We start from the raw sequence: 15,051 nt of genomic DNA on the forward strand, positions 1-15,051 counted from the left end.
AAAATGTTATTTATTCACAAGCAAAACCCTTTGAGGTAAAGTTATTTATAATAATAGTCCTCCCTAAATATATTTTCTTCCACGAGAGTATTCTCAAGCTCTATTTATAGAGAACATGTATTATACATTCGAGGGCGTATGTAGCATTAACCTTTGGAAGGGCAAAAAGATTTGGGGGCACAAAAATTTTCTTCCCGGGAAATTTGTAGTTACCACCCTTCAAAAAACATTTAAATTAACAGAAATAGTTAAAATAAATGGTTAATGGCACAGAAACTGGTTTTTAGAAAAGGTATTTTCTTTCAATAGTCATTCTTAAAAAATAGACAAAAAAAGGTTACCAAAAGAATTCTTAGGGACGCTTCTTAACCTGCTAATATAGTCAGCAATGTAGTTTGTAGAAAATCCATGATGAAAAAATTTAATTTAACCATGTTAAAGGATAGGCAAAATGCTTTGTTGGATTTGCCTGTTTCAGCACTAAATTTGATATTTATGTTTGACACTCGCAACATGTTCCATATATTTTGGTATTTTATTTTCAACTTGGACAAGCATCGCATGATTTTTTTATTGGTTGCATTTTTATTTATTTTTGTTTCCAGCTCTTTACCCCCCCCCCCATCAGTCTTGCGGAGACAGTAGATCTCAAATTTGTCCATTTTTCTAGAGCACGAGTTACGTTCTCAAAGCAAAGCTTTTAGATGAAACATTACTACAACCCCCAAAGCTGAATGTTTTGCATTGTTCTGCAATGAGCCCTCTGCTTACTGGGAAAGTTCCGACAAATAATTCCCATAATAACGTTTTTCGCGATATTCTTCCAGATTGTTCTGCGACATGTCTAGCATATTCTGCTTTGGGGACTGCAGCTTGATGTTGCAACCAAGAAATTTGCTTACTTCCTCCCCCCACCCCCAACTAATGATCAAACCTTTTTTTCTGGTTACTTAATGCTAGGAGAAAGACATTTTTACATGTTTTGCAACACAGATCAAAAACTAAGCATGTTGAGAATGTGCTTTTCAGAAATAATAAACGGCTGAACTTAAACACATGGTAAAGTAAAAAATTTAAATTATATATTTTATCACAAACAAAATAGCCCCCAGAAAAAAAGACATTTAATAAAAAGTTTTTTTTTCCTGAATAAGCTCATTTGTGAATTAATTTGCAATTTTAATTGATTTGAAAAAAGGCTCAAGTGGCTAAATTTTTTTAACCTTCTCAGCACAAAATTTAATAAGTGGCAACTGGCGTTATAGGACTTAAACCAATCATTCCCAAATGTCATGAACAGAGAAAATAAAAACAGAACAGAAAATTCATTTCACTATAACTATTGATAAAAAATATTTAAAACTAATAAGAGTTAAATATGAAAGTACCTAAAAGGTCCTAAAAATACATATTGTTGAAAAAAGAACATTTTTGTTTTAAGATAGAAAATTATAATTTTAAAATTTCGAAAGTATGCTGGGGACAGCAAGGAGAAAGATTTCTTTAACAAATGTAAAAATTTGTTCAAGCTAATTTTAAAAATCTCTTTATGAAAAAATTAAAAGTAGAGTGGCGACTTTTTAGAAAGAGGAATATAAATAGAAAATGATTGAAAAAAAATTTTATGTTAAAGATATTTAATATTTAAACTGCTTGGGGACACTATTTAGATCAATTTCGTGAGAATTGAAATTATATAGTTTTAATTTTTTTACTGAAATAAACTTTTGGTCAGCTTGGGGACACGCACCCCCCCCCCCTTCCCCAGCGAGCGCCTCTGAATGTATCAAATATTCTCAAGAATACTTCTTCCAAAAGGTTATTACCGAGAATTTTACATGTCTAGGAGGGACAGCATTCACCAATATACATAGCTCACAAATCAAAATTCATTTTCACTCCTGTTAATTTTTTCAAGGAAATTGAACTTTTTAACTTTAACTTTCAGGTAGAAAAAAATGTTTCCCCAATCTCTTTTAATATTTACGTGTAAAATAATAAACATACATTGAAAAAAAGACATAATATGGGTGACATTTAAAGACTTAATGTGATTATACAAGGCTTTCAGTTACTTGTCTCAACATATATAGTATCAAAAACTTACAAAACTCAGTAAAAACGTATATTCCCAGCAAAATATCACAGCATGAACCATGTCTTTCTTCAACAGTGAAATGCATCAAAAAAGTTCTACCAAAAATGTATTCCCATGTATTGTTTACTGGCAAAAAAAGCCACGATACAAAATTTGCAAGCAAAGGAAAATAGCTGTGGCACATAACATGGTACAGCAAATTCCAAGCGATTTTCTCTTGCGACATCAACCATTAGCTGATCATGAAACATTGTTTCTCTCCACCAAGCAGTTGCTTTTGAAAACTTCATGAAAGTTCCAGCATCACAAGTACACAGACATGCCAACATTGGCTTAAAGCTTGTCCGAGCCCCCTTAATAATTAATCATGAATATCCAATGTAATTCCAACCGGCAACCCTCCCCCTTTCTTGTGGGTCATATATACGGATATCTAGCAACCCTAGAACCCCTCCCTATTTTCTTTATATTGGAGCTCTGACGGCACCTCCAACGAAAGATTCTTTCAGACACAAGTTCCATGAGCTCGACCATGCACTATGCAAATTAAGCTGGATCCAGACCCAATGCGAAAAACTGTGCACTCTACCATGAAAAAACATGTTTTTAACTCGCAGCATGGGATGATTTTGACAGAAAACAGGTTTTTGCACGTTCGGTCATCGAGTAGAGTGGCGGGTTTAGATGCGGCTTTACAGATTGCCTTCCACTCACAGACAAAACAGATCGGCTCTGAGTTTGTCTTCTCTCGAACTATCTTCTTCTCTCACACGTGCACATGAATTCATCATTATGGTCAAGATCAAGGAAATTTAAAAAAAAATAAAAATCAGTTAAACACAAGAAATTCAAAGATCTGATTTTTTTAAAACCAATTTCCATAGTAATGAGTGTCTCCAGTAACTCTGCAGTTTATTGCGGCCATTTCTAGCAGTTGTGACAACTCTGAGTACATAAAAAATTTTTTATTGTATTCATAACTTTATATAAGAGGTACACAGAAAAAATAAGCCAATAACAGTTGTGTGAAAACAAATAATGTTCAAAATATAAATATTGAAATCACATAAACAAACAGACATTTAAACTGCAGATTTAAAGAGAACGTGAAAGGGACAGTTTAGGAAACATTGACCCACATAAATAAACCCACACGAAAATTTTACAACAGGCCCTAAAGACATTACATCATAGATGCCAACTTTAAATAATGGGAATTAAGGGTTTTCACATGGATTGAAATTCATGAAACAATATAAACATTCTTTTAGAAAACAATATAGGAATTTTTTATCCTTGTAAAAAACATGGCGTCATTCCCGCCATCACAATTAACACCGAATCGCCAATCACTGCAAACTAGTAGGTTAAATTACCTCAGACATTTACAAATTACTGTCATTACTACTCGCATTAGATCTCGTGTACAAAAAATCCTAAGGCCCAAAACAGGCCAGACACAACAGGAACACATGATCAGCAGATGAAAGACATCTCCTATTTTGGATGTCGAAAAGCTGTATTAACGCTGACTGTTTGACGAATTTTGTCATCGTCCCCTCCTTTTCTTTGAAAATATCTTAACCCCCCCCCCTCCAAAAATAAGGAGTTTTACAATCGCGGTTGAAATTTGGGAGCCTCCTGGAAAATCTAGACGACTTAACATCTATATTACATCATTGAAACATATCCATCAACTGTAGGCCAATAATGCTTTTGAAAGCAAATAATGTTCAAAATATAAACGTTAAAACCACATAAACAAGTTAAAGGAAGTGGGCCAATACATAAATTTAAATGAAATAGCAGCTTAAATTATTCAGAAAAGAAAAAACTTACTGGCTTCGGCATGATGAATGGATGGTTTTTACACACCTAGCAAAAAAGAAATAGAGAGCAATGTAAAAATTTAATGTTAAAAACACACAAAAAAAATCATTGAATATCTCCTTAAAACAGAATAAATTAAAATATGTCCATCCAATCATGTTTCAGAATACAAACTGTTATTAATGTAAAAAAAACCTTCATTGCACCGACTTTAAAAATCAACTTTGCCAAAACTGATTCCCAATTATAGAACAGAAAGGCATCAAAATATGTTTTATTTGTCAACCCCGGGACGAAAGACTAATTTATTATAATCATACAAATCATAGATTAATCTGCAGTGATTTGCAGTAGCGCTTCATATTTGGCAGTTGGAGATTTTTCAGTGATTTGAGTGATAAATATCAACTTAGTTAACATTTGGCAACATCTTTTTCTTTATGACAATTGCCAATGTCCATATTATCTTGTGGGGGCGTTCCCGATTGCCATATTTTTCTTTTAAGAAATAGAATTTGCTTACATTTTACATGACCTATATATAATGCATATATATATATATATATATATATATATATATTTTCTTTAAAGAAATATTTTTCAGAGCTGCATGCAATCCCTTTGGTACGCCTGAAATATTGTGCAACTTTGCCATCATAAATTTTGGGACTGATGATTACGTTACTTTTTTGATATAACGATAATCCCTCTACAATAAATTCTACAACAATATTTGTACTTGGTCCACAAAGTATCGCTACATCAAGGTTTCACTGCAGTTAGAGCAGTTCTTTTAGATCAAAACAGAGGCGCCATTGAGAATTACATCACCGAACACCAACTCTGGCCATATTGCTTTACTGCTGTTAATGAGATGCATTTGGAAATGATGGCGACATCTATTGGTGGTCAACTCAAACTCATTAGGAAGAATATCATGTGATACATACTCTTCCAGTTTAAACCTTGGGCTTGACGGCAACCTTCATAATGGTAGACAAGCATCTTACCACCACGCCACCTGGAGCTTTCTTCCAAACACCGAGCACAACTTGTCTATTGCCATACTGAGTTATGCCGGAAGTGTGAGTGTTTACTCAACAGTCTGTGCATCTAGTGTTGTAGCTGGAGGGGGACTGAAAGTTTGTTATCTCATATATTACAGCACCCCTCCCCCCACCCATAGGAACCCGGTTGTAGCACCTATGGAACAAAATAATGCTTAGCTCCTAAGAAATTCGGCACTTACTATTTTGCAGAACCGTAACAGACAAAAGAATAAAAAGCCACTAGGCAATCAAGCAAAATTCAAACGTACAATCGAACCCGGCTAATAGCGAACTTCCGGATATAACGAACGAAATCTCTGAACCCATCCCACTCATCAGCTCGGATATAACGAACGAAGTTTTCGGTCCATCGAAGTCCGTTATAACGGGGTTCGACTACAATATATAATTCCGGCACAATCTAAAAACAAGCCAACAATGGAAGTGGGGACAGAAAGAATCAACACTCCCACCTCCATTACTTAACCCTTTAACATTTGTTTATGTGCCGGAAGTCGCGCAATATCAACCCATGACGTCAACAAATATATATATATACATATATATTACGAATAATATTAATGTAACATATATAAAAGAACATTAAAATATTTACCTGATCCTTAAAAACAAACTCTAATATCAATATTAATTCTAATAGGAAAAAAAAAAAAGAGCCACAAGGTGTGTTAACTCCCGGCTGACGCGGCAAACACCAAGACCTTCAACAGGAAAAACAAGGCCTCTATACCGATTACAACTCCCCCTAGTTATCTATATTACGTTCATTAATTAATGAACTTACTAATAATACTAATTATTTTTAAACTAAACTCAATTAAATGATTCTCTAAGGGCTTAAAGAATCCTCCACACCTTCATGGGAAGAAGGGGAAAAAAAAATTAGGCGGGCCAAATTCATTATCAACCTCATGGGGGGGGGAGCACAGGAATACTAACAAATAATCAAATCTCGTGGCTATCGATATTAACTATTCTCAAATAATTATTTAATTCATTATAACGATCGCTTCTACTCACCGATAACGAGGACGAAATTCCAATGTACTGACACAGAAATTTTCAAACACCGATAGGGGGAAAAAGGACAAAATGGCCGTACTCGCCCTCAAGCAGATGATATGCAATGGAGTTAAGAGAGAGAAGTGCTGCCACACCCCGAGAACTAAAAAAAAAATATATATTAAAAAAAAATATTATTATTATTCAGAGTTATATGAAAAGTTTTCTTTTTTAATTATAGACGAAATTTCAATATTTTTCAATAACATTTTATTATTGATTTTTAAGTTTTTTTTTCGGAAATTATATTTAACTAATCTTATGAGGAATTATTATTTTTTGTCTTCAATGGTGGATAGACCATAATGCCTACAGTTGACATTGACTTTTATTCATCTGGGATCGAAACCAACGGAAAAATTTATATTTCATGTTTTCTTTCATTAATGACGGATTAGGGGGGGGGGGGGGCAAAGTAGTTATTTGTTTTAAATTAAGTACATTTTTACACTTATTTTATATGAGTTTTAAGTTTCAAAACAACTTACAATGCTATAGTATTATTTGAAGGTAAATTTTCAGAGGGAGGACCTCCTGTGTTTGACTGAGAGTTAGGGGGTCGTTCAAACATTACGTCAGCAGATTTTTACCCATTTTTGACCCCCTGGTCAGCAAAAGTCACCAAAATGCTGACCCCCCTTCCCCGTCAGCAAAATTTCGTTAGCACTTCCCCTGACCTCCTAACGCGTATTGGGTTCAGAGATATACGCGAGGGGAGGCATAGGGTGCTCGTGTCCCTCCCCGTGCCGCAGAAGATCAAAGATTTATATTTTCGATTTAAAAAATTAAAATTTCGGAAGAAAATACGTTTATACGCGTTATTATAATCAATTTCTGTTGATTTCAATGTTATTTGAAGACTAAGTTGAAGGCTAACTGAAAACTGCTCTTTAAGAAATTCATTGCGACCCACCCTCTAAGCCATGTATGCAATACCTATTGCCCACGGACGAAATGGTCGGAGACTCAGGACAGAGAAAATTTTGTGGCCCTCTAGCCCACAACGAAATGCTTGGCCGATATACAGAAGAAGATAATAGGCTGACTCTAGATTTTGGTCCAAAACCAAGTGGAAGAGGGAGCCTGCAGGTGGCTGAAAGGGCAACAAAGAAATTTAGGTGTGAAGAAATAAAATTTTTAAGTGAAATATTATGACAACCTGTAAAAAAATGGTGACAACTTTCGAAATCTAGCAGAACTGCCCATAGAACCCAGGGCCATATAACAAGGGCTGTTTCGAGAGGAGGCTGGAGTCGCTACCCCCTGCGTGACGTCATTCCCCTGCAGAACCGAGTGCTCTCGGCTTGTTACCTTGTTAATTACAGCAGTTTGCACAATTGCAGTACTGCCCATTTTACTGAATTAGTTCCAAAATTATCCTTTAGATTATTTTCATTAGTGTCTGTTTATTTATTGGCTTGCTTCGTTCAGCCATTTAAACATTTCAAATAAGAAGTTTTGCATTTGCTTATGAGGTCGTTTTCTCGGGGTCATTTCAGTGGAAGCACGTACATTAATTTTTATTGCATTGATTGAAAGTCAACTCAAGACAGATAATTTGAATGGTCTTCTGGACTTTCTATTAATAAATTTTTAATTATTTCTATTTTATTTTTGTTTTAATTTGAATTAGGTGTAGCCTTTAAAAGACTTGGACTTCATTATTAACAATGCAGCTGCAACATAAAAACATGGGAAGTAAGTGTAAAAAAAATCCTAGTATAAAATGTTTGAAGTTATCATTATTATTATCAGGTTGAATGTCAATATCAAAAGACATTTATTACTTAGCGGCCGTTCAAGTATTACGTAAGCAAATTTTTAGCCATTTTTGGCCCCCCCAGTCCTTATCAGCAAAATTTCGTCATCAGCTCTGCCCCTCTGAATCTTAACTCATATTTTCATAAAGGGTGGTTGCTGACGTAAGCATTATCAACCCCCCCCCCTCCCCCCCTTGTCATCAAAAGTCAGCAAATTGGAAACCCCTCCCCATCGATGATGACGTAATACTTGAACGGCCCCTTACAATTCAAACTTTTAATTCTGATAAAAGTTCTTATCCTAGAATAAATGTGGATTGCTTGCGGGCATATATCATGGAACTCCTTCGTCAGCCTCTCTTCTGTACCTAACAGTCCAAGTGTGTGTATAGTGTTGTGTGTGAATTTTTAGGTGCTATCTATATTACAAACTCAAAGTGAAATTGTGATGTTTGAATATTTGTGCTGTTGTAGGCCTGTTGCCTCCGTGGCGCGACCTTTTTAACGTTGAGATCGGCTCGCATTCGCGCCTCGAAGTTGAGAACCACAGAAAATCAACTAGCCGACCACCACTGTGGCGGCGGTGGGGTTTAAACCGGATGGGAGTTCGTCCCTCTGACCACTCAACCACCACAGCAGTGCCCTCCCCCCCCCCGGCTACAGTTCAGTGAGCTTGCTGGCGGCCGTCTCAACATTGTGAGCCCCTGGGGAGAGTGATGTTCTCGGACCCAATACTAAGCTGCTCAAGTAACAGCTTACATATTTACACATTACACAATTACATTTGTAAAATACAGTACCCAGATCTCAATGTGTCGCCCCCTCCATTGATATGAGGCCCCGGGTCATGCCCACATGGGCCCACGGGTTAATATGGCCCTGGTTGTATGGTCAGCTCTGTTGGATTCTGAAAGAATTCACATTTTTTTTACCACAATATTTTATTTGAAAGCTTTAGTTATTCACACAGCTCTCTATGGCCCCCTTCATCACTTGTCGTGGATCTCCCTTCCGTGTGATGTTCACCTGTTCCCCCCCCCCTCCCCAGACCCCTAGAATATCCTAGTACCTGGGAGGGGACAATATGACCCCAGGTTGAGAAACAACTGTTCTAAACAATGTGTGTGTTTCTCAACGTGCTTATCTTTTTCCAATATTTTTTCACACTTCTTCGATCTTCTGGGTACAGAGAAAATCCAGGCAGCTGAGTATTAAGGTGGTGGGGGAAAAATTGATAAGTGCAGCCGAAAACTGCCATATCTTGAAAATTTGTGCTTGTATGGAAATTTTAGAGTAATAACTACAAGCGGAACTAAGCTTGTTCCAGTAAAAATAATTTAGATGAGTGCTACGTTGCTTTAAGCACCTTTTTCTGTATAATCTTTACCGTTCGGGGTGTTATTGATGGAAATAATTTATAACTTGTGCCATCATCTTCCAAGCTCGTTTGATCACTGCAATAATATCATGCTTGTTTTCGTATAGAATGCCATTTCTATACGATTCGTGAGTGAAAATGATACATAAGAGTGTGTTTTAATTTTAATTGTACATTACAGGATTGAGAGAAGGACTTCTCGGTGACTACTCAAGTTGTTCCACTGATTTGGCTCCAAATCACCACCTATCAGACTTTGAAATATGTGCAGACGCATTGTCTTGTTGGAATAAAAACTGGCTAAAAGTTTTGAGAGGTGACTCAAGTAATAGAAATTCTACAGAAACTATCTTGATATACCTATACCAAGGCCTGCAACTGGATTCTTTGACAGCCGGGGCAAGCACACATTTCGGCGCTCCCTCGTATGAGGAGAGATGAAAGGATGGAATTTGCGCCCCCTCTGGTTTGGGGCCCGGGGCACGCACCAGATGCGCCTGTCCCCCCCCCCCCCAGTTGCGGTCCTGACTGTACATGCAAAATATTGCTCTGTCATTGCATAGGTCAGTAATATTTTATACTATCAAGTCAATATAAATAGCTTCTCATCAAAGAACGCATACTCATCCCACTCAGCATCAAAAGATACACGCTTTTTGGTAATTCACGTTGCTTTTGTCTGTGCTGTTTTATAAGGGAAAGAGGTTTGCATTTTTCGGTACTGAATACTAGACATTTGGATTTTTTTTGTCACATTAGGCACAGTTCGACGTGTGCAAGACAAAATTTATTCCTTTTGAATTTCATTAAAGAGACTTTTTGCGCGTAAAATCTATGAATAATCGTCTTTTTCAGGCAAATGGTAAGAGAAGGAAGCCTGTTCAAGCTTTTAGTCTGTAGTTCTCGGATTCATTTATGAAACTATAACCAACAGTCTTCTATCTTTTTATTCTTTTCGCTATTTCATGACCAGGCATCAAGTTTTCTCTAAGAGCAAGCTTTTCATCCCCTTCAATGTTCAATAAATATGTTGTCTTTGGCATCTTCGCAATTTCAGAAAAAAAAAATTTATTTCGCAGCGCATGACTGATCAAAACAGTCTCTACTGTTACGCCAACATGAGAAAAATGCAAATTTCTTCCTTCGGCATCAGCAAACACGCGTATCCTTATGCATTCTTCCGGGTTCTGACCTTTACTATAATTTCAACAATTTTTTTTTTTTTCCTGAAAAAATGCAGTGCTCATCAAAAATTATTTTCAGAGGAAAATACTTAGTTCCATTTGTAGCTATCACTCTAAAAATTTGCATCTAACAAACACAAGTTTTTAAGATATGGCGGTTTTTCAGTTGTCCTTAAACTTTTATGCATCATCTTATTGCTGATGGAAATTATTGAATTCTACTTCGTATATATATTTTTCGAAATAATTTCACGGACCGGATTATATCTTTGAAAGGGCTAGATTGGCCCGTGGGCTGAAGTTCTTGCTCCTGTGAGCTAAGGACTAAAAAAAAAGGCTAAATGATATATACACTATAAAAGCAAATACAGATGTGTACGGTCTATATTGCATTACTTTAGCGGTCTCAAAAAATAAAGGGATTTGATTCGTCGAATTTGACTAATACAAAACAGGAACAGTCTTAATGGTTCCAGGTCCTCAGCTATTTAAGGTTTTGAACAGTGATCACAAGTAGTGTTCGTCAATACGTATCTAGATGCGTGACTCACGTATCAAAATTCAATTTTACTCCTCGAAATTTTATTGAGAAGTGGAAGTTTGAGGTAATTTTTTTTAATAGAGTTATTTCTCTGTTTTTCATTTAGAAATCAACTTCAATCTCTGATTTTGCATGTAGCATCCATCGCCTATGTCAAATCCCATCACCTCATCCTCTTGTATAAGCATTGGTCAAACAATATTGTATAAATAAATAAATAAACCTCTTTTCAGAAAAATACCCCTCTAAATTTCGAAGAGGAGTGAAATTATTCTCCGCAAAATTATTTCTTCGGATATAACACTAATCGCAAGTTAACCAAGAATTTTATTAATGTTGATACATAAAAATGGCTTCATTCAATAATAAAACAATAATAAACTTATTCTTTTTGTTCGACTTTGAAAAAAAACGTATCGAATGACACTTGTTTTTGTCTCCTTTTTAGGATTTCTCAAAAATGGTGAATTTGTATTTTTCTTGGACAGATTCACTTCTTGCACACTGTGTGCTACAGCTTTATTTCACAGGTTCTTTTCCACAGAACTTTGCACAGATTCCTGCATTTTACACATCTCTCTAACCTTATTTGAAGTGAGGCACTTCTCTTTTCCTCAGAAAAGACCCTCCATAAGATCTTGCTAGCTGTTGCAGGCGATGAAGGTCCATCAGTTTGTCTACAGTCACATTCTAGATAAGCATAATTTATAAAAAAAAAAAAATTCAAGCGCTCACATACGCGTGTTTACAATACGACATCTAGTTTGGCAATCAATCCCGTACGCGGGTGTTCATTTTTCGAGTAAGGCACGCTGACTGGAAAATGTAGGGGGGGGGGGGGGAATACAACCCACAGTTCCACAGTACGTGTGTGGACGAAAATGAAAACCCATCGGCTCAAAACGTGAGAAAACGTGACAATAAATTAAAAAAATGCGCAAAAAATTTTTGTCGTAATGCGAATAGTTGCTCGTTAATCGAATCAAAATTTTTTCAAAATTTTTGCTCGTTATGTCAATTACTCGTTAGCCGAAGTTCCCCTGTAGATATCATTTTTAATTCAGGAACCCAATCCCCCCCCCCCCAGGACTCGTTGAAACGGCCCAAAACAAAAAGAATGTTAGTAAAACGATAAAATTAGTTAACAATAAATGTTTTTTTTACTGAAAAACAAATTTAGCATTCAGTGACTAAGTATATTTTTTACGCTTTCTCTTTTTAAGACATTCAACTCCGTGAGATGTAATTTACAACACGGTTTTCGTTTCACATATACACACACACACACACACACACACGCAATACATCTGTGTCTCATTCCGTAACTCGAATGCCATTGTCTTTCCTCAAAGATGTCCTTCGCGTTATTCTCTTATAATATCCTTAATGGAATGACGTACATTAATTTTTTTCTCTATATTTTCTTCTTACACCAGAGATAGCGGAAGAACTTTCATTTATGTTCTGCGGATGAATGACAAAAACAAAAAAAAGAAACTTTCATGGTTTATGTGCGGCGTCGCTTTGCAACATTGTATGTGCTTTCGGTTATGTGTGCGGATATATATTTTGTTTTACACTCCTTTCAAGTGATAGTGGATATGAAAATAACTTTCTTCATACTTAAGGAAAAAAACGTAAAAAAAAATTTCTTTCTTTTTTCATTGCTTTACGGAGGACAAAAATAACTTGAAAGTGAAAAAAATTCAAGGCACTCGAAGAAGAAAAGAAGACGGTGTTGCCGTAATATATATAGTATACTGTGTTACGAATTTTTTGTTGAATTCTCAATATAATGCCACAGCACAGAAGGGTCTCAGAGGCGGTTTCGCGGTTTTGTCGCCTGTGGGCCACTCGAATCTTGACGCCCTTCTCTCGTGCTAGTCTAACTTTCTTGTCTGTATATTTCTTGAAATCCCTGCCCTGAACTACAATCCACTTGGCAACTTGATCCTGTAAATATACCTGCGTCTCTAATTCACTCTTTTGGTCACTCATATGCTTCCGCACTCTTTTGGGCTTATTCCCTTGTTCAGACACTCTCTAGGTCATTCTTTTGGTTATTCACATGCTTGCACGCTGTTTTGGCCACTCACGTGTTTGCACACACACCAGGTCTTTCTTTCGGTGGTTCACTGACCTGACCCTAGCTTTCTAGATCACCCTTTTGGTCATTCACATGCTTGCACAAGCTTCAAGTAATGCTTTTTATCGCTCTCTCTCTCTCTCTCTCTCTCTCTAGATTATTCTTTCGGTTCATTCACATGCTCGCACATGCTCTAGATCACTCATTTGGTCACTCACTGACGTGGTCCCTCACTCTCCAGGCAGAGGTGAATGGTGGATTTGTGGTTTTGCACCCTTTTATTCGACATATTTGATGCCCCACCCCGAACTTGTCTCCCTGAGCTACAGGTGGTAAGATGCTCGTCTACCATCGTGAAGGTTGTTGTCAGGGTCCCGGGTTCGAACCCAAGGGAGGAGGATATTGATAAGATATTTTCCCTAACGAACTCGAGGCGACCACCGATAGACAGCGCCTTCACTTCCAACCCATCTCACTAATGGCAGTAAATTGCACTATAGCGATATGGCCAGAGTTGGTGTTTGATGAAGTAGTAGCCCACTAACCTCCCTCCGTAGATACGCCATTGGAGGTTTTTAACCCATGGGTCGCAACTCAAACTCAGGTTGCAGAGACTCCCGAGAGATGGGTCGTACAAATACATTTCACAATCCAGGGGTTAGTGCACCAGCCTCTCGGTGAGTATAAAAATGGCTACCGTGTTCGGAATCGGCAATAAAATTGTAGGTCTCAGTCTAATTAGCCCTCGTGTGCAGAAAATGACCGTGGTGCGACAAAAATGATCAAATATTAAAAAAAAGCCAATTCTAATTAATTAAATTCCTGAGTTGATGTGTTTTGTTTAAATTAAAAATATGCCAAGAGTACTAATGTACATCCATTTTGTAAAAACAAAAAAAAGTTCAATCAACACGTTAGATAGATTTACATTGATAGGATCTGTGAATTTTTCATGATGTGATGAGAGAAATTTGGGTTTTGTAAGGTGGAGATCGATTTATTGTAGGGTTACCATACATCCGTGTTTTGAGGAATCGTGTTCGTATCATATCCATACCGTATAAGTTTAAACGTCAGTGTTTTCAGAGGCGCCGACGTGAAGAAAACATTGAAGGGGCTGAAAGTTGCTGGTCGTCCTGTATATACGGGATTCAAGCGCGTACGCAAGAGGAGGAAGGTGCATTGCATTGCTTTTTTTCAGAAATTATTGGGGGTGGGGACTCAAATGGTCTCAGCCATTAGGTTCCGGCTCCTATGAGTATTTTTATTCTTCTTTTTTTTTTGAAATATCAAGTTCATCAATCGATCGCACAAATCGAAAAACATAATAATAATAAAACTGAAAATATACCAATTTCACAATTTCATTTGTAAATGAATGATACGAAGTGAAATTAAAAAAAACTTGATTAAAAAATTTGGCTCGTTTTTTGTCTTTAATTAGATTTTTTTTTCTCTTGGCGTAATTTCATTTTCATTACAATATTGGCTGACGATAAGCGATAACGATTGGCCGATTAACCCGGTTCAGTTTCAATGATATATGGTCGTAAAATCGGAAATTTGCAAATTGGAAAGACGTTCAAAGTATAATGGGTTGTAAAACGTGCATTTCGTAAATTGAAGGTTCGTAAAATCAAGCCGTCAACTATATCATTGATAACTCCATTTCTCCTGATTGTATTAAACCAGGGGTTCTTAACCTATGGGTCGCTACCCAAGTTTCAGGGTCTCCTGAAATGGGTCGTATAAATCCACTTAACAATGCAATTATAAATTCATATGTTGCGTCACTGGTTTCAGGGGTCGAAACGATTTCGACGTCCTAGGCTGGGTCCCAAATATTTTTGGAGGTCATCTTGTGAGCCATGGTTTTTATGTACAATATTTTTTTTTTTGGGATAGGTCGGCACCCAAAAATTGCATATCACTATTGCAGAATGCACAGGAATACTGAAAAAAAATCTATTCAAAAACATAAACACATTGAAAAATTAATGAGAATTTGAACTTCACATGAAAAAAAATATATAATTCTCGAG

The 15,051-nt window shown here is 36.6% G+C and overlaps 1 protein-coding gene across 1 annotated transcript in view; it reads right to left on the reverse strand.

Moving 5' to 3' along the window:
* The window catches only part of Moe (moesin), a 35,342-nt gene extending 29,202 nt beyond the window's left edge, over window positions 1-6,140 (reverse strand). Inside the window, exons 1-2 of the mRNA XM_089231437.1 lie at window positions 6,019-6,140; window positions 3,938-3,973 (exon numbers count right to left, since the gene is read on the reverse strand). Of these exons, the coding sequence (XP_089087563.1) occupies window positions 3,938-3,949 (12 nt within the window). The 5' untranslated portion in view covers window positions 3,950-3,973; window positions 6,019-6,140. The remainder of the gene's footprint in view (window positions 1-3,937; window positions 3,974-6,018) is intronic.
* Window positions 6,141-15,051: the final 8,911 nt, after the last annotated feature.

This window comes from Pholcus phalangioides, unplaced genomic scaffold (genome assembly GCF_987345545.1).
Source record: "Pholcus phalangioides strain wild (caught in Gottingen) unplaced genomic scaffold, Ppha-v1.0 ptg000004l_1, whole genome shotgun sequence".
In the NCBI taxonomy this organism is placed as follows: domain Eukaryota; kingdom Metazoa; phylum Arthropoda; class Arachnida; order Araneae; family Pholcidae; genus Pholcus; species Pholcus phalangioides.